This window comes from Oncorhynchus mykiss, chromosome 19 (assembly GCF_057628025.1).
Source record: "Oncorhynchus mykiss isolate SJ-2025 chromosome 19, ASM5762802v1, whole genome shotgun sequence".
In the NCBI taxonomy this organism is placed as follows: Eukaryota; Metazoa; Chordata; class Actinopteri; order Salmoniformes; family Salmonidae; genus Oncorhynchus; species Oncorhynchus mykiss.
In genome coordinates, this window is record NC_143040.1 from 43,192,735 (window position 1) to 43,215,729 (window position 22,995).

General features: G+C 44.1%; 2 protein-coding genes across 51 annotated transcripts in view; both read left to right on the forward strand.

The window, feature by feature from the left end:
• LOC110497716 (apoptosis-stimulating of p53 protein 1) overlaps window positions 1–10,288 on the forward strand; it is a 42,753-nt gene extending 32,465 nt beyond the window's left edge. For 6 of the 50 annotated variants that reach the window (XM_090211071.1, XM_021574020.3, XM_090211066.1 and 3 more), the window contains 12 exons: window positions 22–196; window positions 633–829; window positions 1,329–1,493; window positions 1,953–2,145; window positions 5,822–5,904; window positions 6,236–6,665; window positions 6,893–7,662; window positions 7,864–8,004; window positions 8,260–8,393; window positions 8,565–8,731; window positions 9,013–9,212; window positions 9,583–10,288. In XM_090211071.1, the coding sequence (XP_090067197.1) occupies window positions 22–196; window positions 633–829; window positions 1,329–1,493; window positions 1,953–2,145; window positions 5,822–5,904; window positions 6,236–6,665; window positions 6,893–7,662; window positions 7,864–8,004; window positions 8,260–8,393; window positions 8,565–8,731; window positions 9,013–9,212; window positions 9,583–9,624 (2,697 nt within the window). In that variant the 3' untranslated portion in view covers window positions 9,625–10,288. Of the gene's footprint in view, window positions 1–21; window positions 197–632; window positions 830–1,328; window positions 1,494–1,952; window positions 2,146–2,526; window positions 2,656–5,821; window positions 5,905–6,235; window positions 6,666–6,892; window positions 7,663–7,863; window positions 8,005–8,259; window positions 8,394–8,564; window positions 8,732–9,012; window positions 9,213–9,582 lie in introns of all 50 variants that reach the window. The other 44 variants (XM_090211072.1, XM_090211054.1, XM_090211067.1 and 41 more) reach the window with 11 other exon arrangements.
• On the forward strand, window positions 9,838–13,985 carry sdsl (serine dehydratase-like). Its single transcript, XM_021574025.3, has 7 exons — window positions 9,838–11,546; window positions 11,977–12,016; window positions 12,097–12,236; window positions 12,381–12,469; window positions 12,764–12,991; window positions 13,103–13,233; window positions 13,423–13,985. Exons 1-7 carry the CDS (start codon window positions 11,394–11,396, stop codon window positions 13,614–13,616), a joined length of 975 nt encoding a protein of 324 aa, XP_021429700.2. The 5' UTR covers window positions 9,838–11,393; the 3' UTR covers window positions 13,617–13,985.
• Window positions 13,986–22,995: the final 9,010 nt, after the last annotated feature.

Consider the following 22,995-nt stretch of genomic DNA (forward strand, 5'->3'; position numbering starts at 1 on the left):
CCTCCCCTCCCCTCCCCTCAGGAGCAGCGTTTGAGGTACCTGAAGCAGCAGGACCACACACAGGGCCAGACAGCGTCAGAGGCTGAGAAGCTGCAGAGGTTGAAGGAGCGAGTGGAGAGTCAGGAGGCCAAACTAAAGAAGATCCGCGCCATGAGGGGCCAGGTGGACTACAGCAAGCTCATCAATGGCAACCTGTGTAAGCAATGCTCCAATACACACACGCTTGCGCGCACACACACACACTGCCCTGTTAACGTGGTGAAAGTAGAATCTGGGCTCCGTTCAGCTGTCCATGATGTCATCTCTTTCCTTAGTTCTGTCAGTGAGCCTGGAATCTGACCCTCCTTATGTTGTGGTCTGGAACTGGGTGTGTCTGGGTGTTGACAGGAGTTCTCTGAATGTTTTAACGTCTCCATGGTCATACTGTAGCAGGGTCTTGTTTTGTATAACGTCCAAGGCTGCACCCTGCCTGCCACACACTGATAATGATACACTATACTCACTCTTCTCTCACACAGCATCAGACTTGAAGCATATGTTTTGATTTCTCCCTAACACACACATATATACACACACATAATACATAGTTACTGATATTCGTGTATTGCGTCCCCTGTCCTCTACCCATGCAGCGGCTGAGATCCAGCATGTGAGTGGGCTGTTCCAGGAGAAGCAGGCAGAGCTGCAGTCAGCTGTGGTGAAGGTGGACCAGCTCACCCAGCAGCTGGAGGACCTGAGGAGGGGACGTCTCAACGGCCTGCAGCCCCTAGGAGGACCTCTCACTGGCACGGCCGCCCTGGAGCTACGCAAACTTTACCAGGAGCTACAGGTACATTTCCTGAAGAAAATGTGTGCTTGCTTCAGCCATTTAAAATGATATTTTCAGTAGTACTGCAAGTACTGTACAGAAGTGAACATCTCATCACAATACCACTAGATTATGATGACACAGAGTCATGCTGAGAGATCAGTTTAATGTGACGTGTTTTTACGTAATACAACAAGAAATTACACTATATAAAGTAATGACACTTCAGATTCATATTTTCAAGGGGAAGTTACATCATCCAGCTGTAGATCAGATGAAGGAGAGGAGATTAGAGTCCGATTGACATTTTCATTCTGAAGGACATTTGCAGCTTTTGTCTCTTCATCCCTCATCCTGCCAGGGCCTGGTTAAACAGAGACAGGACAGGATGCCCACTGGCGTGACTCTGCCATGCCACCAACGCGCACACACACACACACACACACACACACAGGAATGACCCTATTTCCCATCCATCTGACCCCTGGTGTGTTCCCTGTTCCCTCTGTGTCTCTGTCAGGTGCGTAACAAGCTGAACGCGGAGCAGAGCGGCAGGCTGCAGCAGAACAAGGAGCTGCTGAATAAGCGCAACACAGAGGTGACCATGATGGACAAGCGCATCTGGGACCTCCGCGAGCGCCTGCACAAGAAAAAAGCTGAGGCACGTCAAAAAGAGAACAACCCTGTAAGACCAGGAAGGAACTCTCACAAGCTCACCAGAGATACTCAATCTATCTCAATACCTTTGTGCTCCCAGAGATACTCAATCTATCTCAATACTCAATACCTTTGTGTTCTCAGAGATACTCAATCTATCTCAATACTCAATAACTTTCTGTTCCCACTCACTCTTACACTCAGACCATCAGCGCATATGCAGTAGCATATCACGCCTACATACTGCACTGCACAGTGCCTAGTGAAAGTACTCACAGTTTTCACATTTTGATGCCTTAAAACAAGTTTTTAAATTTGCAAATGTAAGCCAAAAAAATGCTAATAATTTCACTGTTTATACATTCAGTATTTAGGTAATTGGCTTCACTCTCTGTCTCTTTGAAATTCTCTGTAATCTACAGCAGATCATTGTGATTTTAAGTATAGCTGACATTGTATTTCCCGTCTCTCTCGCTCCACTCCACAGCTTAACAGGATAAATGGGCCTCCCTCCCCCCAGCCCACCCCCAGCAGCTCAGGGCGCGTGGCCGCTGTGTGTCCCTATATCCAGGTCCCCGTCCCAGGCAGACAGGAGGGAGGCTACGCTCTGCCCCCAGACCCCTTAAAACCACAGTCTGTCCCTGGGACTGGCCCCATCAACCATGGCCGCTCTAAATCAGGTCAGTCCCTGCTCCACACTCTGCAGCTTTACCTACTTTATCACTCTCAAACTACTGTTTGTCAGACTATATCTGTCTATTTGGGACACCTTGGTTGATCTTATCTCGACAGTCATGAGATTGGTAAGGAGGAGGTGGTAGAGGATTTTAGTTCAGAGTGGTAGCAGCACGTAACACCTCTGAGCAGATATTTCAAATCTAAACTCGTCGTATTTTTGTGTTATCTGGCTCAGCTTTCTCTAACTTCCTTTCCTCTATTCTCCCATGTCTGTCTGTGGACCTCTTCTTCTCCTTCCCTTACTCGTATCGTCTTTTCCTGCTGTTGTTGTCGTCGTTATTGTTGTTGTTGTGACCACGGTGTGTGTGGCGGTCTCGGCTCAGCAGAGGAGGAGGGGTGCGGTGTGAGGAAGCCCTCCGGCCAATGGAAGGTCTCAGATTTAGACATCATAGTGGACCCCGTGGAGCTGAGAGAGGGGCACCGGTCCCCCTCAGGGGCCCACGGTGCCAACAGTGAGTCGGCAGCCAGGGACCAGGGCAGCAGAAGGAGAGGGGCTTCAGTAGCATAACTCAATATCAACAACAGTGCTTAAACATGAATTCTGATAGTTATGTACACTACCGGTCAAAAGTTTTAGAACACCTACTCATTCAAGGGTTTTTCTTTATTTTGACTATTTTCTAGATTGTAGAATAATAGTGAAGACATCAAAACTATGAAATAATACATGTGGAATCATGTAGTAAACAAAAAAAGTGTTAAACAAATATATTTTATATTCAAATAGCCACCCTTTGCCTTGATGACAGCTTTGCACACTCTTGGCATTTTCTCAACCCGCTTCAACTGGAATGCTTTTCCAACAGTCCCGAAGGAGTTCCCACATATGCTGAGCACTTGTTGGTTGCTTTTCCTTCCCTCTGCAGTCCGACTCATCCCAAACAATATCAATTTGGCTGAGGTTGGGGGATTGCGGAGGCCAGGTCATCTGATGCAGCACTCCATCACTCTCCTTCTTGGTAAAATAGCCCTTACACAGCCTGGAGGTGTGTTGGGTCATTGTCCTGTTGAAAAATAAATGATCTCACTAAGCCCAAACCAGATGGAATGGCGTGTTCAGAATGCTGTGGTAGCCATGCTGGTTAAGTGAGCCTTGAGTTCTAAATAAATCACGGACAGTGTCACCAGCAAAGCACCCCCACACCATAACACCTCCTCCTCCATACTTTACGGTTGTAAACTCATGCGGAGGTCATCCCACACCGTGTCTCACAAAGACACGACGGTCTTTGTGAGACTCCAAAAAATCTCCAATTTGGACTCCAGACCAAAGGACAAGTTTCCATTGGCCCAAGCAAGTCTCTTCTTATTATTGGTGTCCTTTAGTAGTAGTTTCTTTGCAGCAATTCGACCACGAAGGCCTGATTCACACAGTCTCCTCTGAACAGTTGCCGGTTACTTGAACTCTGTGAAGCATTTATTTGGGCTGCAATTTCTGAGGCTGGTATCTCTAATGAACTTATCCTCTGCAGCAGAGGTAACTCTGGGTCTTCCTTTCCTGCGGCGGACCTCATGAGAGCCAGTTTCATCATAGCGCTGGATGGTTTTTGCGACTGCAGTTGAAGAAACTTTAAAAGTTCTTGAAATGTTCCGTATTGACTGACCTTCATGTCTTAAAGTAATGATGGACTGTTGTTACTCTTTGCTTATTTGAGCTGTTCTTGCCATAATATGGCCTGGACGTTTACCAAATAGGGCTATCTTCTGTATACCACCCCTACCTTGTCACAACACAACTGACTGGCTCAAACGCATTAAGAAGGAAAAAAATTCCACAAATGTACTTTTAACAAGGAACGCCTGTTAATTGAAATGCATTCCAGGTGACTACCTCATGAAGCTGGTTGAGAGAATGCCAAGTGTGTGCAAAGCTGTCATCAAGGCAAAGGGTGGCTATTTGAAGAATCTCAAATATAAAATATATTTAGATTTGTTTAACACTTTTTGGGTTACTACCTGATTCCATATGTGTTATTTCATCGTTTTGATGTCTTCACTATTATTCTACAATGTAGAAAATAGTAAAAAATAAAGAAAAACCCTTGAAGAGTAGGTGTTCTAAAACTTTTGACCGGTAGTGTACATGCATGTATATAGTTATAACATCTACCTAAAACTAATGCCACAGCCTTGCCTTCCCTCCTTACATAAAATATGTAGCTACAGGTTGAATCATTATGTAACTATTGTGTTCATCTTCTGTAGGCCTACTATGAGGTCCCATTCATTTCTCGGCCTAGAAAATCAATTTATTTATATTGGAATTGAATGTTATCGTGTGAATATATGTAGCCAAAAATACCACGGTCAGTCTAAATGACCTCGATTGAATAATGGGAAATGGATAAGCTACGTGGTTTATTTGTATGGACAAAAATAGATCTATGACGTTCGAGAAGGGGTTACTGATGCATAGTTGTCCACCTCTATGAATGTACAATTCAAACGGGACTCATGTAGAGAGAGGAATGATGTGTCCTCTCTGATGGACTTGTGCTGCGTCAGAAATGGCACCCTATTCCCTATATTGTCCACTTTGTTTGACCAGAGCTCTATGTGGGCCCTGGTCAAAACTAGTGCTCTATATAGGGAATAGCTTGCCATTTCAGGCTCAGCCTTAGATGATGTAGCGCCTCTAGTGCTCACCTTTTAATAGGACCGGGCAGTTGTAATGTTTGAAAGGGAGAGTAGCAGTGGCTTTGCTGGCACAGACACTGCAACAGGTTTAATAGGAAGCCTGGCAGGCAGACAGACAGGATGCAGGGAATAGTTTACCTCCAGACAGACTATGTCTCCAGGAGAGCTGAGCGAGAGAAGAGAGGGAGAGGGAGTGAGAGAGAGATCCTCTTGGAGTGATAGACATTCTCTAATCCCTTTAACCTGATCTAAACCGGATCAGAAACGGGGACTAAAATACACACAGCACATACTCCTTGTTATTAGAACTGACACTGTGTCCCTCAGGTCAGTCTGTCCTGCAATATAGGTATGGAGGTCACCCTGTTCCTGTACTGTGCCAGTCTGTATGAGACTAATCTCTAGTGGACAGACTACATAAACGGTACTGGAGATCTGTCATGATACAATGGGATGCGCGGGATAACGAGCAGCATAAGTTCCCGGTGCTGTGGGCAAATTGTGATTTCGCAGGTGTTAGCATTTTTCAAATTTTGGAAGGGGAGGCAACATTTGGACTCTAACTTGCAAAGAGAGAGGGTGGAGCTCTTCGTTCCGGTTCCTATCCTCTTCTCTTAACACATATGGACCCAGAACTTAATCGAGCATCTGACCAACTACGCAAGACTTTAGTTCTGGGTTAACCGAGATTAGTATGAGACACAAGGCAAAGAGAGCAACGTGATCTAGAAATGGAAACGTATTAGCCTCAGGTACTAGTTCTTCAAATACAGTGTTGTGTGTGTGTAACTGTACTTTCAGTTGCTCATTTAGACTACGTCAACATTCTATCGATCACTTCTCAAGACAACTAGAATACCACAGCCCATCTTCCCCAACCTTTATACTGATACACAGACTACCGGGTCCTGCGGTCTTTCACCCCCTCTTTTACCTCTTGCCTTTCTCACTCAATCCCTCTCTTCTCTACCCCTCCTGTAGCCAATGATGCAGTGTGGCCCACCCTGAGTAAAAGTGTCTCCTCACGCCAACCTTCAGATTGGAGGAAAACCAGCCCAGACCAGGTGAGATCCCTACTTCACCTCCCACTACTACGGTCATTGAGTACCTCTCAATAGTCTAAAGTAGCTTCCTGTCATCATCTCCTCTCCTTCACCTGCACTGTTATTCTGTAACTAACCAAGAAAAGCAAATTCCTAGTAGGCATTCTCCACCATTTTGCTTTCACAGACCCTGTTTTTTCAGATCAATAAGGACGAAGGAGAGGACACAAGTAGAGAATCCACTTTAGACTATTGAGACGCAAACATTCACTTTTTGCTCTTTCACACATTCCTTGGACTACTGTCCTACATGGACGTCTATCTCACTGGTTCACTCTATTTCCTTCCACAGAGCCTTGACTCCAGTAAGCTACCAGGAGGATCCGTGTCCAAACCACCACCCATCTATGGCACTTACCCTGCACCTACTGGTCACCCGTCTATAGTCTGCTCTACCAGCTCCCTGCCCAGGTCTGCCCCTGCCACCTTAGCCTGGCAGCGCTCAGCCCCAACCCCTGCACCTCCTGGTTCCTCCTCCCAGCAGATCCAGCAGCGTATCTCTGTCCCCCCCAGCCCCACACCCCAGCCGGGCCAGGGAGAGAGGCCTGACCCCCCGCTGGCTGTGGCTGTGAGGCCCTACGTCCCAGACAGGTCCTCCTCCAGGCCTCAGTCCCCCAGGAAGGGCCCAGCCACCATGAACTCCTCCTCCATCTACCACATGTACCTGCAGCAGCCTACAGCCAAGAGCTACACACTAGGAGGCAGATCTGCTGTCAAAGCAGGTAAACCCCTCAATAGATTAACATTATATTTTGTAAAGAGTCAGTCAGACCTGGGTTCTAATAGTATATGATTTCCTTCAAATAATGCATCTGCACTTGATTGAGCTTGTCTGGCACAGTAGGACCAATATAATAGTCCCATTTCAATCCAGATAACGCTTGACTTTCCTGTTGGGCCTCAACCGGTATGGTCCTATAATAATGTCTTTATCTCCTTTTGTTTGTAGTGTATGGGAAACCAGTGCTTCCCTCCAGCACCTCTCCCTCCCCTGTGCCCTTCCAACACGGGGCACTGTCCCCAGGAGGAGGCCTGGGGGGTGGAGAGGACATGGTGGACAGGGAAGGGGACACCACAGAGGGTAGACTCCTACCCCCTCCCAGTGTGGAGAACATCCCGCGGCCCCTGAGCCCCACCAAGCTGACCCCCGTGGCCCACTCCCCGCTGCGTTACCAGAGCGATGCCGACCTGGAGGTCCTGCGCCGGCGGTTGACCAACGCGCCGCGCCCGCTGAAGAAACGCAGCTCCATCACAGAGCCAGAGGGCCCCACCGGACCCAACATCCAGAAGCTCCTGTACCAGCGCTTCAACACCCTGGCCGGAGGCATGGAGGGCAGCAACAACACTCCGTTCTACCAGCCTGTCTTCATGGGTGGTGTCCTGGGATGTCCTGACATGGACAACATCAACACTGCTAATGGGAACCTGATGGAGACCGCCTCCCTTGTGGTCACTGCAGCAGAGGGTCCCAATTCAGACCATCGCCTGTCCCCTTCCTCTGACTCCAATGAAAATCAGCAGCAGAGGACCCCCCCACCCAGTGAGGCCATTCCCTGCTTGCCCACCCCCCAGCCCAGCAAGGAAGACAACAACAACAACAACCAGCCTGGTCCTACCACCACCAGCACCACCTCCACTCCAAGGCCCATCCCTGAGGCCTCGTCCCCCCAGCAGAAAGACACCTCTCCTCGGACTGTCACACCCCCGGCACTGCCTAAGGTAAGCCCGCGGAGCTACAGCTCCACAGTGTAACAATATGCTTCCTTTTTGTAAGTCATAATTCATAGGGTCCAGAGTTTCTCCTGGTCAGGTCACACGGTAAGCAAAAACTCCTTGACTTATGTTAGAGTTGCCATCAGAGTTGCAGACTTCACTTTCTTCACAGGAAACATTCTCTGCCTTAGTCATTCTCTGTCTCAGCAGATCAAGAGGACTAACCTGAAGAAGCCTGAGTCAGAGCGGACAGGCCACGGGCTGCGGGTCAAGTTCAACCCCCTGGCCCTGCTACTGGACGCCTCTCTGGAGGGAGAATTTGACCTGGTGCAAAGGATCATCTATGAGGTAATCATACGCTCTTCAATTCAAACTATTATCCCAGAAGATAAATGAACTGTGTTGAGTCTTCTCATTTTACATACCATAGACTGTCAGCATGTGAGGGATTTCAAACTGACATCTAAATCATCTACCTTTAAACATTTTAACAGCTTTTGTGACAACTGTTGATGTAAAAAAAAAGTCTTTATCATGATTATTTAATTATTTAATTGAATTTAATTGAAATAAATGTGATTGATTGACCCTTTCACCATGCAGGTTGAGAATCCCAGCACAGCCAATGACGAGGGCATCACCCCCCTGCACAACGCCGTATGTGCTGGACATCACCACATCGTCAAGTTCCTGCTCGACTTTGGGGTCAACGTCAACGCTGCTGACAGCGATGGATGGTGAGGACATACACTTTTTAAACCCTGCTGTGACCATTTCTCTTTACCTTCCTCTTTCACTTGATATTTTCTATTTCTTTCACCTTAGCTTTGCTCACCTGTATTTAAAATGGTCAAGACTACACAATGTCTCCATGAACGTCTCTCCTTTTGTGTCCGTCATATATCCAGGACCCCACTACACTGTGCCGCCTCCTGTAACAGTGTACATCTCTGTAAGATGCTGGTGGAGTCAGGGGCGGCCATCTTTGCCACCACCATAAGTGACGTGGAGACAGCGGCTGATAAGTGTGAGGAGATGGAGGATGGATACACACAGTGTTCCCAGTTCCTCTACGGTGAGTGGTGTTCTATAGAGAGACATATGGCTCCTGAACAAAAACAACCCATAGCCCCTACACCCTACACACTAGGAACTTGTGCTAGGATATGTCAAATTGGATAGGTATAAGCAATATGGTGAAAGCTCCACCTAACCTATCTGAAGGCTAGGTGAAGTTCCAACGTTATTGTTTGGCCAGGGTTTTCTAGACAGGGCCATGGTTTTGTGTCAGGAAGGTTCAATAGTTTTTCTATGTGAACTGTGAAGTGACCCTCTTCCCCTCTATCCGCCCCCCAGGGGTGCAGGAGAAGCTGGGTGTGATGAATAAAGGGTCAGTGTACGGGCTGTGGGACTACGAGGCCCAGAGCTCAGACGAGCTGTCTTTCCACGAGGGAGACGCCATTACCACTCTGAGCCGCAGGGACGACGCTGAGACAGAATGGTGGTGGGCCAGACTACATGACAAGGAGGGATACGTGCCACGCAACCTGCTAGGGGTAAGGCCAGCCACCATGATGGATACAACTATGGTCTAAATCACCAGGATGTTAATATGAATCCCCAAGATGTTAATATGAATCCCCAGGATGTTAATATGAATAACCAGGATGTTAATATGAATCACCAGGATGTTAATATCATAGAGATCCTTTAATTATGTGATTAATGTGGTGTATTTATGCTTATATACTATGTATAAGATATCCCCAATCTTGTTTGAAATTACATGTTAATTAAATGTTAGTTGAAATTTATTAGGAGCTTTAACCCAATGACAGAAGTGGCATCTCAAAATATTTGGTAATAAATCCTATAAGCTGAATATTCCTTAATATGAACAATAACGTTTTCTTCTTCTTCTTACAGTTGTATCCAAGGATCAAGCCTAGACAACGTTCTCTGGCATAGAGAAGATGACGCACGTTGCTGAGAAGATAGTGCACGTTGTTGTGCTGGGACTGGGCTCAGAGCTGGAGCTGACTAGACTTGCAGACAGTGGCAGCGCCTGGACAGTGCCCTCTCTCTGTGTCAGTCTGTGCCACCCCAGAACAAAGGACAAGGGCCAGGGCATGGACAGAGTGGCCTATATCTGGACAGACAGACAGAGACAGACAGACAGACGGACGGACGGACGGACAGACAGGCTCGATATTGGTGGTCACTTACCAAGTAGGAAGAAGAGCCAGCACACACCATCCATAGATCCCTGTCTGCATTTAAGGTTTCGCTTTTCTCTCTGACTAAGCTGACTTTTTCTCATTGGTTCATGAAGCAATGAAGCAACATTTGTACTTATTTTTTTGCCACCACCCCTCATTCAGAGAATACTCTGGGACTGGGCTTCCCATTTCCCTCTCTCACTCAGTGTTTTTCTCCTGTGTGTCAGTCGAGTAAGGACTTGAATGTGATAATCTCAGAGAAGGGAGCAGAGGACAGGACAGAGGCAGTCATGGGTTAGTGAATGTGGGTTTGAACTAAGTGCTGTTAGATGAAGATGGACAGTTCCCCTGCAAGGCAAATCTCCAGGGTTTCAGTGGAGGAAAGAAAGCGAGAGATAAGGTAATGTTTTTACGAGAAGAGAAATGGACTGGATGAAATGTGACAGCAGGTGTTATTGAACGACTCTGAAGGCTGGTTAAAGCTACTGAAAGAGATGTGGAATGTTTAAAACAGTCATACAATATTGGTTTTATTTTTGCGAACCAAAATGTGTTTGTTCTGAAGGAAGGAGGGGAAGAGGTAGTGCTGGGATAGGAAAGTGAGAGGTGCAGTATTTTCTTATACAGATATAATAACTATGAAGCTAACGATGAGTGTGAATTGAAACTAAGCTCATCAAACACGCATAGGCCTACAGTATATAAATGCTTTATCACCCAAACAGGAGGTCTATAGTTAGGATCTCTCTTTGGCGTTTGTATTCATATTGAGTTCAATTTAGGCAGAAGTTTCTACATTGTGCTATTTTCCCTATTTTTGTTTCAGGTTGGTTGTTGTCTATTTAATAGCCATCATGCAAATTGATACACCATTTCATCACTGAGTATAGCCTACCTGTTGACCGACGCTGGCTTGATATACTGGTTGTGTATTACAGTCTACTGTATGGATGGGTTATGTGACATACAAAACAAACACCAATCAATATGCTGCAAAAAATGTAAATGTACACAATAAATAATTGTTTCCCTTGAATGGGAGTAAAAAAAAAATGTCACATAGAATGTTGTATGTTGTTATAGTAATAACGTCTCATTATGCTATGCACAATGCTTGCTTACATTGGCTGCAGTTTTCATACAGTCTACCAAACAAGAGTTAATAACAGGGGGCGTGTCGATTAATGTATGATCTATCCCACCATCCTTTGAAAGCTAAACATTAACGGATAGATATGGCAGTTTATGCAAAGGTCAGGGATAAATCATGTACTGATTGTCGCAGCAAGCTATCTTGTCACAAAGTTGCACCGCCTACGACTACAAACGGAATATTGTTCTACAGTAGCCTACTTCTTGCCTATTATTGTCTTGTCATCTGTAACGGAATTGCAATTTTAGTTGACAGCGGTACATTGCGTCTCTCTGTGGATTGGGCACATTGGCGAGAAAAGAAAACCTGGATTTGCACATTCAAGGGGACATCGAATACTTCCAACGTTGTTATCCTGAGCCCTCATGGCAAGCCCAAAAGCCTTTCACATAAATAGCCCGTTTTTGGAGAGCATAGACATGTCAAAACGGACGGGGACCGAAGTGTATTTAAAAATGGAAAGTTCCCAACCATCCGGTTCATTCAAAATCCGTGGTATCGGACACCTGTGTCAAAAGGTAGGCATGTTCAAAGGGTTGAAGTAAAATTATCGTAAATCCAATTTACATAACATCTAATGACAACCATACGTAAAATAGAGATTTAGTAACGTTTCAAAGATTAGCCTATTGTTTTACGCAAGTTATCAGCCTACATACTGGAAACAAACAACCTCACACGCACAAACCTTTGAAATTCTGCTCATCATGGAAAATATCCGCCATTATTATAAAGAGTTTGTTTCAGGTTTATTTAGTACTGCTCAAACACTTGTGCGATAACACCTCCTAGTGTTGACCAGATACATTTTGATTTATTAATGCTTCCTTGAGTTCATGATGATAAGAACAGAGCAACGTTTCAATATATAAATAACACTTTCCCAGTTTTTAAATAAAAAAAAAATACACATCTGATCAATAGCATTATACTTTTTTACATTTCTAGATTGCAGGACCAGAGTCCAAAGGAGTTGTTTGCTCTTCAGGTAGTAGACAATTTATATAATAATATTTCCAAGTGATCCAAACATTCCCCAATATGACAATATCTTTATGTTGTGTTCAGGTGGCAACGCTGGGATGGCCACAGCCTATGTGGCACGCAAACTAAACATTCCAGCAACTATCATTGTGCCTTCATCCTCTCCTGAGCTGATTAGGGAGAAGCTAAAGGACCAGGGAGCCACGGTCAGAGTAGTCGGCAAGGTAATCCCGCCAATTAGTGACCACCTCTCCTCTCTAGTTTTTTCCAGCCTTATAACCAAAGACTGCTTTACTTGTGGACTTTGTAGGCTACTCTGTTCCCCCAGGTGTTTGTTGCCATTTGTCTGTCTCATTTTTCCTGTTCAGGTGTGGGATGATGCCAATGATGAAGCCCTGCGTCTGACCCAGACTGATGGCCTGACCTATGTCCCACCCTTTGACCATCCTCTGCTCTGGTGAGAAGATACTCCAGTCACACCAACCTTAAATGAGCCTGTAAGGGGCATGACTTCTAGAATGACCGACTAGAATGACCGATCACAAATAATGGTTCAGATTCTGTGAAATTAACACCATTCTTCTCCTATTAGGAGTTGCTGTTGCCTTTTCTTTTGAATGGACAGTTTCCCCACCCCTTTTCTTCTTGTTTGTCTCATTTTTTTCCCCCTTTCTATTTTGTGTAAAGTGTATGGTGACACATTTGTTTGGAAATTACACTTTAAATATGATTTGATTTGATTCTCCCCCAGGCAAGGCCATGCCAGTATTGTGAGAGAGATCAAGGCCTCTCTTTCATCCAAGCCTGGGGCTGTAGTTTTATCTGTGGGGGGAGGAGGGCTGCTCTGTGGGGTGGTGGAGGGCATGAAGGAAGTGGGCTGGGCCAGTGTGCCCATCATCTGCATGGAGACTGAGGGAGCAGACTGTTTTAACGCAGCAGTAAAGGCTGGCAAGATAGTCACCCTCCCTGACATCACTAGGTGAGAAGAGAACAGAGATAACACTGAGATATTCATTTAGCTTTATGTTATATTCAAATCTTTTCTGCTCTATTCCATTGTAATGATCTGGCATGATGGTTGCATTGCCAGTGAGGCCAAGTGTCTGGGTTCGAAGACGGTGTGCAGCCAGGCCTTTGAGTACATTAAGGAGGGCAACATGAAAATCATATCAGAGCTGGTCACTGACCAGCAGGCCTTGCAAGCAGTGGAGACCTTCCTGGGTGAGGTTATACCAGACACCGCTGTTGTCAGATGGCGCATTCTAGAATTGTTTTAAATGTTCAATACATCTCCATACATTACTCTGCTTTATTTGATGTGAAGTTATATCCTAAAAGAAACGCAGCTACTGTTACAACTACGACTAAAACTGTGTGTGTGTGTGTGTGTGTGTGTGTGTGTCCGTCCAGACGAGGAGCGTGTGCTGGTGGAGCTGGCCTGTGGGGCTGCGTTAGCGGCTGTGTACTGTGGTGTCATCCAGAGACTGCAGGGTGAGGGCCGGCTGCCTGTTCCCCTAGCAGGACCCCTAGTTATGATTGTCTGTGGAGGGAGCAGCATCAACCAGGCACAGCTGGAACATCTCAGGAAGGTCCTCAACAGATGAACACAGAACATGGAGCTCCTAGGCTGAGTCTCAAATGTCACCCTATTCTCTATATAGTTCAATACTTTTGACCAGGGCCTATAGCCTTGTTCCATAGTTGATCAAACAATAACATATTTGGCTACAGCACATACAGTATGGACGAGGCTATTGGATTTCCACCAGCAGGTCATGGCTCCAGACTGTTTTAATGAAAGATTATGAGGACCGATTTGTAATTTGTTTTTTATTGCAGCTTCTCACCCTGTTGTATACATTTTCACAATGTTGACTAATGCTGCCTCTAATTTCCCTGCTTTGCAATCAGTGTCACATTTGGAAAATCTCTGACAACCTTTTATGTCTCATAGAATAAAATCTGATATACAATTCAGTAGTGGTTATTATCTGTACATTTAATGCTTTTTTCAAATGCAGTTACTATTTGTTACCAGCAGGTGGTACTCCTTGTTGAGAATTCCAACCAAAAGACCAGTGGACTTGGTAGGCTATATTAAGAAGACAACCGTTGCTTAACTTCTGACATCATTCTGTTTCTATCGGCTACAAGCATGTATTTTCTGGTATTCCATTATTTATTTGATATACATTTAGGCTACTATTTTGTTTAAGCTGACATGGTTGATGAGACAGTCTTAACCCAACGTGGCTATGTTTAACAGATATCAGTAGAAGCCTCATAAAATCTATCATATAATAATCTAAAATAGTAATGAAAAAGCAGAGACAGGTTAAAGAAGGATTTTTAAGCCTTGAGACAATTGAGACATAGATTGTGTGTGTGCCATACAGAGGGTGAATGGGCAAGACAAAATATTTCAGTGCCTTTGAACTGGGTATGGTAGTAGGTGCCAGGCGCACTGGTTTGAGTGTGTCAAAAACTGCAAAGCTACTGGGTTTTTCACGCTCAACAGTTTCTCGTGTGTACCAAGAATGGTCCACCACCCAAAGGGCATCCAGACAACTTGACACAACTGTGGGACACAATGTATGTGAGTTAGACACCATCTCCCAAGCTACAGGGTCATAAGAAGCACCACAGAATGGAATAGCACCATTGCTTATGTGAGTTTATTGAATGTGACAGGTTTACCTCACACCTATGAAGCAGTTCACCAAGGCACTAGGTCAGTCACAGTTCTACCAGGCCTTTCCAGGAAGAGAGTTGATTTACAAATGTAAGTATGATTTCCCAGCATGACTATAACAATTCAAGATTATAGTAAAACTGTGCTTTTCCTCTTTTTGGACACTGATATGTTGTAAATGACAGTCATTGAGATCCACTATGAAGATGTGATTAAGCTTTAATTTCTTTGAAATGCTTTTTAATGACTATTTTCATAGTCTATTATCCCTCCCCCAGGGGATGGAGTCTTAAAGGATAATCTGAGACCAGATCAGATACATTAGAGGATTGATTCCCCACCTCCCTTAAGACGACATCTTCCCTCATATTCGCTGAGGTTGTATCCCAAATTACACCCTATTCCCTATATAGTGTATTATTTTTATGGCCAAAAGTAGTGCACTATGTAAAGAATAAGGTGCCACTTGAGAAGCAGCCTCAGCTATCAATGATGATGCCTTCCAGACAAGGAAAATACAGGCTGGTACAATATTAGGTATAGACATTGGCATACTAACTTCTTTCTTTACTGTAATGTAGTTAAAGGAAGTAACGCTGTAAGCAGTTTTCATTGAAAACTATCACACGTGTAGCCCTTTAAGTGAAAATACACAAATGTGTTAGTAATGTTTAGTGTGGATGAAATACATGTATGTTTGAGATATGAAAGATTTAAGAGCGGGAGCAAAGAGCTGCATAGTTTGCCTGTCTGCTAAAGAATGTTTCTTTGTTCTGTTCGCTAGGTCTATAATACTAGTTTATGGAAATAGTGTTGCAGTCCCAACTTTATTCATCCCAGTCATTTTTAAACAAAGCATGACATATTATCCATCATGTTCTTTGTGTGCAGGTAGGAGCGCCAAGCTCAGAGCCACTGATGGGGCGGGTACTGAACCAATCATTAATCCTCCATCAATCACAACCTTTGATGTTTAGATGTAAGTGTGTAGGCAAGGCTTGATGGGTTTTTCCTTTTGTTTAAAACTATAAATCAAGTGCTGGAAATCAAAACTTTGTAAAATAAACATTTGTTTCACTTGCTGTATGTTCTATCTGCCTTATGAAGAGCTCCTAGCTCTCACATTTCCACAGTGAAGTTGTAGAGGCCTTGTCTGGTTGTCTTTGCTTAACAGAGGTGGGCAGTCCTCCCTAACAAATGTATTGGTATCAGGAATTTAATCAAAAGATCACTATGAAGTCAAGAAGTCTATATCTTTGACCTTTAGGTGAGGCAAATGAAAGTGACCGAATCATCACAAATGACTCTGGTTGAGTTACAGTACAGCTACGTCAGAGAGAGAACAGAACAGACCTGTGAAGAGAACAGAAAGAGAAAAAAATAAAGAAATCCAGGAATAAGTAGAGAACAGAGACAGGAACCTTAGTTTGAACTCTACAGTCGTGCCTGCCCTGCCTGACAACAAAGACCAGTCAGTCTGTACAGGGTGCTTATCCCTGGAGCAGTTTTACTGTTCAGTACTGACTGTACACTACAGCTACATGCCTCTATTAGCCCCTGAGCAGGGTACAATAAGCAGGCCCGGACAATTTAAATATTTTTACGCAATACTCCCAGGCCAACTTTTGGAAGTGCTGCCCTTCGTACATAAAGCAGACCAACCAGCCCCTGACGTCACCCTATGCTTTATGCCTGCATGCCTCCCTCCCTTCACTGGCTCTGGCTCTTGGAAGGGTGAGCAGAACAGAACCTCGACCCCCCCCCCCCCCCCCCCCAAAAAAAAAACAACAACTCCTGAACCAACACTTGCAGTTGAGCCATTTTTACATTCATCATCACTCCATCAAGGGAAATATCTATTCTTTATATATAAAAATATATATCTACATACGCTACAGAACACCCACTCATTCAAGGGTTTTTCTTTATTTTTACTATTTTCTACATTGTGGAATAATAGTGAAGACATCAAAACTACGAATTAACACATTTGGAATCATGTAGTAACCAAAAATATTTTTTTAACAAATCAAAATATATTTTATATTTGAGATTCTTCAAACAGCCACCCTTTGCCTTGATGACAGCTTTGCACACGCTTGGCATTCTCGCAACCAGCTTCACCTTGAATGCTTTTCCTACAGTCTTGAAGGAGTTCCCACATATGCTGAGCACTTGGCTGCTTTTCCTTCACTCTGCGGTCCGACCATCTCAATCCCAAACCATCTCAATTTGGTTGAGGTTGGGGGATTGTGGAAGCCAGGTCATCTGATGCAGCACTCCATCACTCTCCTTTTTGGATATAATAGCCCTTACACAGCCTGGAGGTGTGTTGGGTCATTGTCCTGTTGAAAAACAAATGACAGTCCCACTAAGTGCAAACCAGATGGAATGGCGTATCTCTGCAGAATGCTGTGGTAGACATGCTGATTAAGTGTGCCTTGAATTCTAAATAAATCACAGACATTGTCAGCAGCAAAGCACCCCCACACCATCACACCTCCTCCTCCATGCTTTACGGTGGGAAATACACATGCGGAGATCATCCGTTCACCCACACCACGTCTCACAGACACAGTGATTGGAATCAAAAATCTCCAATTTGGACTCCAGACCAAAGGACACATTTCCACAGGTCGATTGTCCATTGATCGTGTTTCTTGGCCCAAACAAGTCTCTTCCTCTTATTGGTGTCCTTTAGTAGTGGTTTCTTTGTAGCAATTTGACCTGATTCACACAGTCTTCTCTGAACAGTTGATGTTGAGATGTGTCTGTTACTTGAACTGTGAAGCATTTATTTGGGCTGCAATTTCTGAGGCTCTAATGAACTTATACTTTGCAGCAGAGATAACTTTGTGTCTTCCATTCCTGTGGCGGTCCTCATGAGAGCCAGTTTCATCATAGCACTTGATGGTTTTTGCGGCTGCAGTTGAAGAAACTTTAAAAGTTCTTGAAATGTTCCGTATTGACTGACTTTCATGTCTTACAGTAATGATGGACTGTTGTTTCTCTTTGCTTATTTGAGCTGTTCTTGCCATTATATGGACTCGGTCTTTTACCAAATAGTGCTATGTTCTGTTACCCCCCCCCCCCCACCTTGTCACAACACAACTGATTGGCTGAAACGCATTAAGAAGGAAATAAATTCCACAAATGTACTTTTAACAAGGCACACCTGTTAATTGAAATGCATTCCAGGTGACTACCTCATGAAGCTGGTTGAGAGAATGCCAAGCGTGTGCAAAGCTGTATTCAAGGTAAAGGGTGGTGTCAGGAGTGCGTAACTGGTGGCATGGAAGTCAAACGCAGGAGAGCAGAGCTTGGTAAATAGCCGGAGCCGTTTAATGTACATAACTACCGGCATACAAAAATAACAAAACACATGGCCAACAAAACCCGTATCGCACCAGTCACATAAAGCACACGTACTTACAAAAAACAATTCCCAACAAGGACATGGGGGAAACAGAGGGAACATATACAACATGTAATTAGGGAATTAAAACCAGGTGAGTGCGACAACCAGACAAAACAAATGGAACATGAAAAATAGATTGATGATGGCTAGACGTCCGGTGACCGCCGTCGTGACAGGTGGCTATTTGAAAATATAAAATATATTTTTGTTCAAGACTTTTTTGGTTACTACATGATTCCATGTGTGTTATTTCATAGTTTTGATGTCTTCACTATTATTCTATAATGTAAAAAATAGCACAAATAAAGAAAAACCCTTGAATGAGTAGGTGTTCTAACATTTTTGACCAGTAGTGTATATTTCAGGATAATGTGTATCCCTGGAAACAATCAGAATTCATGTAAACATTACAGTTTTGAAAATGGAGCTTGTCCAAAAAAGTGTCCTCTTGGCACAGTTTACCGGGTATGGTGTAAATTGAGCCACGGAACAGGGTAAGTGATCTACTTTGGTTTATATACAAGCATCATGAAACTGCTAAGAATGCATAAGAATGGTGCCGGAGGAGATGGGTGCCGGAGGAAATGGCTGCCGTTTTACAGGCTCCTAACCAATTCTGCTACTTTGTGTTTTTTCAGGTTGTTTATATGTAACAAACTTATTTTGTACATAATGTTTCTGCCACCGTCTCTTATTACCGAAAGAGCTTCTGGATATCAGAACAGCGATTACTCACCTCGAACTGGACAAAGATTTTTCATTAATCAATCGGATGCAAAGAATTTACTCCAGATATCCGACCAGGCCCAAATCCCTGTCATTCGCATGAAGAGAAGATGCCGATACAGGGGACACAGGTCCGGGTTCCTTGTGAGAATTCGTCGGCGAGTGAGCAAACCCGCCTCTACCATCCGTCCTATTGGCCATTGTGCAATCATTGGAGAATAAACTGGATGAACTTCGTTCAAGACTATCCTACCAACAGCACATTAAAAACTGTAATATCTTCTGTTTCACCGAGTCGTGGCAGAACGATGACATGGATAACATACAGCTGGATGGATTTTCCGTGCATCAGCAAGATAGAACATGTGCCTCCAGTAAGACAAGGGGAGGCGGTATGTGTCTATTTGTCAATAACAAAATCAAATACAAACAAGAAAATGCTCATCCAGAGGCGGCACTCCTAGTGGCCCGGGGAGTTTAAAGCAGAGAAAACTTGAATCCGTTTTACCTAATTTCTACAAGCATGTTACATGTGTGACTAGCTTAATACGGAAGTGGTCAGATGACGCAGATGCTAAGATACAGGCATATTTTGCGAGCACAGACTGGAACATGTTCCGGGACTCATACGATGGCATTGAGGAGTTTACCACATTAGTAACCGGCTTCATCAATAAGTGCGTCGATGACGTTGTCCCCACAGTAACCGTACGTAATACCCCAACCAGAAGCCATGGATTACAGGTAACATCCGCACAGAGTTAAAGGGTAGAGCTGCCGCTTTCAAGGAGTGGGACTCTAACCCGGACGCGTATAAGAAATCCCGCTATGCCCTCAGACGAACCATCAAACAGGCAAAGCGTAAATACAGGACTAAGATTGAATGCTACTACATGACATGGCTTCTAAACTATTACGGACTACAAAGGGAAGCCCAGCTGCGAGCTGCCCTGTGACACAAGCCTACCAGATGAGCTAAATTACTTCTATGCGTGCTTCGAGGCAAGCAACACTGAAGCATGCATGAGAGCATCAGCTGTTCCAGACGGCTGTGTGATCGTGCTCGCCGTAGCCGATGTGATTAAGACCTTTAAACAGGTCTACATTCACAAGGCCGCAGGGCCAGACGGATTCCCAGGACGTATACTCCAAGCATGCGCTGACCAACTGGCAAGTGTCTTCACTGACATTTTCAACCTGTCCCTGGACGAGTCTGTAATACTTACATGTTTCAAGCAGACCACCATAGTCCCCGTGCCCAAGAACACCAAGGTAACCTGACTACCGACCCCGTAGTACTCAAGTCTGTAGCCATGAAGTGCTTTGAAAGTCTGGTCATGGCTCACATCAACACCATCATCCCAGAAACCCTAGACCCATTCCAATTTGCATACCACCCCAACAAATCCACAGATGACGCAATCTCTATTGCACTCAACACTGCCCTTTCCCACATGGACAAAAGCAACACCTATATAAGAATGCTGTTAATTGACAACAGATAAGCATTCAAAACCATTGTGCCCTCAAAGCTCATCACTAACCTAGGGACCCTGGGACTGAAGACCTCCCTCTGCAACCGGATCCTGGACTTCCTGAAGGGCCGCCCATAGGTGGTAAGAGTAGGCAACAACACATCTGCCAAGCTAATCTTCAACACGGGGGCCCCTCAGGGCTGCGTTCTTAGTCCCCTCCTGTACTCTGTTCACCCATGACTGGGTGCCCAAGCACGACTCCAACACCATCATTAAGTTTGCCAATGACACAACGATGGCAGGCCTGATCAACAACGAGGCAGCTTATAGGGAGGTCAGAGACCTGGAAGTGTGGTGCCAGGACAACAACCTCTCCCTCAACATGATAAAGACAAAGGAGATGATCATGGACAACAGGAAAAGGAGGGCTGAGCACGCCCACATTATCATCGACAGGGTAGTAGTGGAGCAGGTTGAGAGCTTCAAGTTCCTTGGTGTACACATCACCAACAAACTATCATGGTCCAAACACACCAAGGCAGGCGTGAAGAGGGCACAAAAACACCTATTCCCTCTCAGGAGAATGAAAAGATTTGGCATTGTCACGTTCTGACCTTTATTTCCTTTGTTTTGTCTTTATTTAGTATGGTCAGGGCGTGAGTTGGGGTGGGCAGTCTATGTTTGTTTTTCTAGGTTTGGTTTCTGTTTCGGCCTAATATGGTTCTCAATCAGAGGCAGGTGTCGTTAGTTGTCTCTGATTGAGAATCATACTTAGGTAGCCTGGGTTTCACTGTTGGTTTGTGGGTGTTTGAGCGTCAAGTCAAGGTTCAAAAGGCTTCTTAACAGCTTCTACCCCCAAGCCTTAAGATTGCTGAACAGCTAATCAAATGGCGACCGGACTATTTGCATTGACCCCCCCCCCCTTTTTTTACGCTGCTACTACTCACTGTTTATTATCACTATACTCCTACCTCCTACATATTACCTCAATTACCTTGATTAACCTGTACTCCAGTACATTGACTCGGTACCGGTACCCCCTGTATATAGCCTCGTTATTGTTATATTATTGTTGTTCTTTTTTTTTTTTTTTTTTTGTAAATATTTTTCATAACTCAAATTTTTCTTAAAACAGCATTGTTGGTTAAGGGCTTGTAAGTAAGCAATACACGGTAAGGTCTACTACACCTGTTGTATTCGGGCGCATGTGACAAATAAAATGTTATCTGATTTGAACACAATAAATGAATTTGACTTGTTGAAATAACCCAATTTGCTTACCACTTTTTCCATGTGGTTTCATCATTCACAGGCTCCATGAAATTATGACCTCTTCCTAAATATTTGGTCAAATTATACATTTTGTGTATGGCTTCCTATAAACAAGGGTGGTTCAATTTAGCCCACTCATCCTTACATAAAAGGAGCAAAAAAAACATTTAGGTCTAAAATGCTCCGCATGAACAACCAGCTACTGTCATGATTGTAATTCTGCCGCACAGTTCTCATTCCAACAGTATTCCTACAATACCCTGTAATTCTGTCTGTGTCCTGTTTTTGGCTAAATAAATCACGTTACCCTTCCCCAATAGCTCCCATCAGCGCTGCGAAACTTGAAACTCAACTTTGACATAGTTCTCCATGCATAACAGGTTTTCAAAGACTTTTCACATCACCTTTTAATTACCTCACTTTATTAACTGTAGCCACTAGCTACATCTAGATGTATTCTATTTTATTTTATAAACTGGGTGGTTCGAGTCCTGAATGCTGATTGGCTGACAGCCGTGGTATATCAGACCGTATACCACGGGCATGAAAAAACGTTTATTTTTACTGCTCTAATTACATTGGTAACCAGTTTATAATAACAATAAGGCACCTCAGGGATTTGTGGTATATGGTCAATATACCATAGCTAAGGGCTGTGCCTAAGAACAGCCCTTAGCCGTGGTATATTGGCCATATACCACACCCCATCATGCCTTATTGCTTAAGTATACCACGGGTACGACAAAACATTTATTTTTACTGCTCTAAGTATATTGTTAACCAGTTTATAATAGCAAATCAAATCAATTCAAATTTTATTTGTCACATACACACGGTTAGCAGATGTTAATGCGAGTGTAGCGAAATGCTTGTGCTTCTAGTTCCGACAATGCAGTAATAACCAACAAGTAATCTAACCTAATAATTTCACAACAACTACCTTATACACACAAGTGTAAAGAGATGAAGAATATGTACATAAAAATATATGAATGAGTGATGGTACAGAACGGCATAGGCAAGATGCTGTAGATGGTATCGAGTACAGTATATACATATGAGATGAGTAATGTAGGGTATGTAAACATATACAAGTGTAATTGTTTAAAGTGGCTAGTGATAGTATATACGCGTTGTATTGTGCCTAAGAACAGCCCTTAGCCGTGGTATATTGGCCATATACCACACCACCTCGTGCGTTATTGCTTAAGTATACCACGGGTATGACACAACATTTATTTTTACTGCTCTAAGTATGTTGGTAACCAGTTTATTAAAGCATTAAAGCACCTTTGGGGCTTATGGTATACACGTGTTGCGTCGTACCTAAGAACAGCCCTTAGCCATGGTATATTGGCCATATACCACACCTCCTCGGGCCTTATTGCTTAAATATATTG

Coding starts and splice junctions, on each gene's coding strand:
- sdsl (XM_021574025.3), top strand. CDS start 11,394: ATGGCAAGCCCAAAAGCCTTTCACATAAATAGCCCGTTTTTGGAGAGC. Junction 12,237..12,380: donor CGGTCAGAGTAGTCGGCAAG/GTAATCCCGCCA, acceptor TTTCCTGTTCAG/GTGTGGGATGATGCCAATGA. Junction 12,992..13,102: donor ACCCTCCCTGACATCACTAG/GTGAGAAGAGAA, acceptor TTGCATTGCCAG/TGAGGCCAAGTGTCTGGGTT.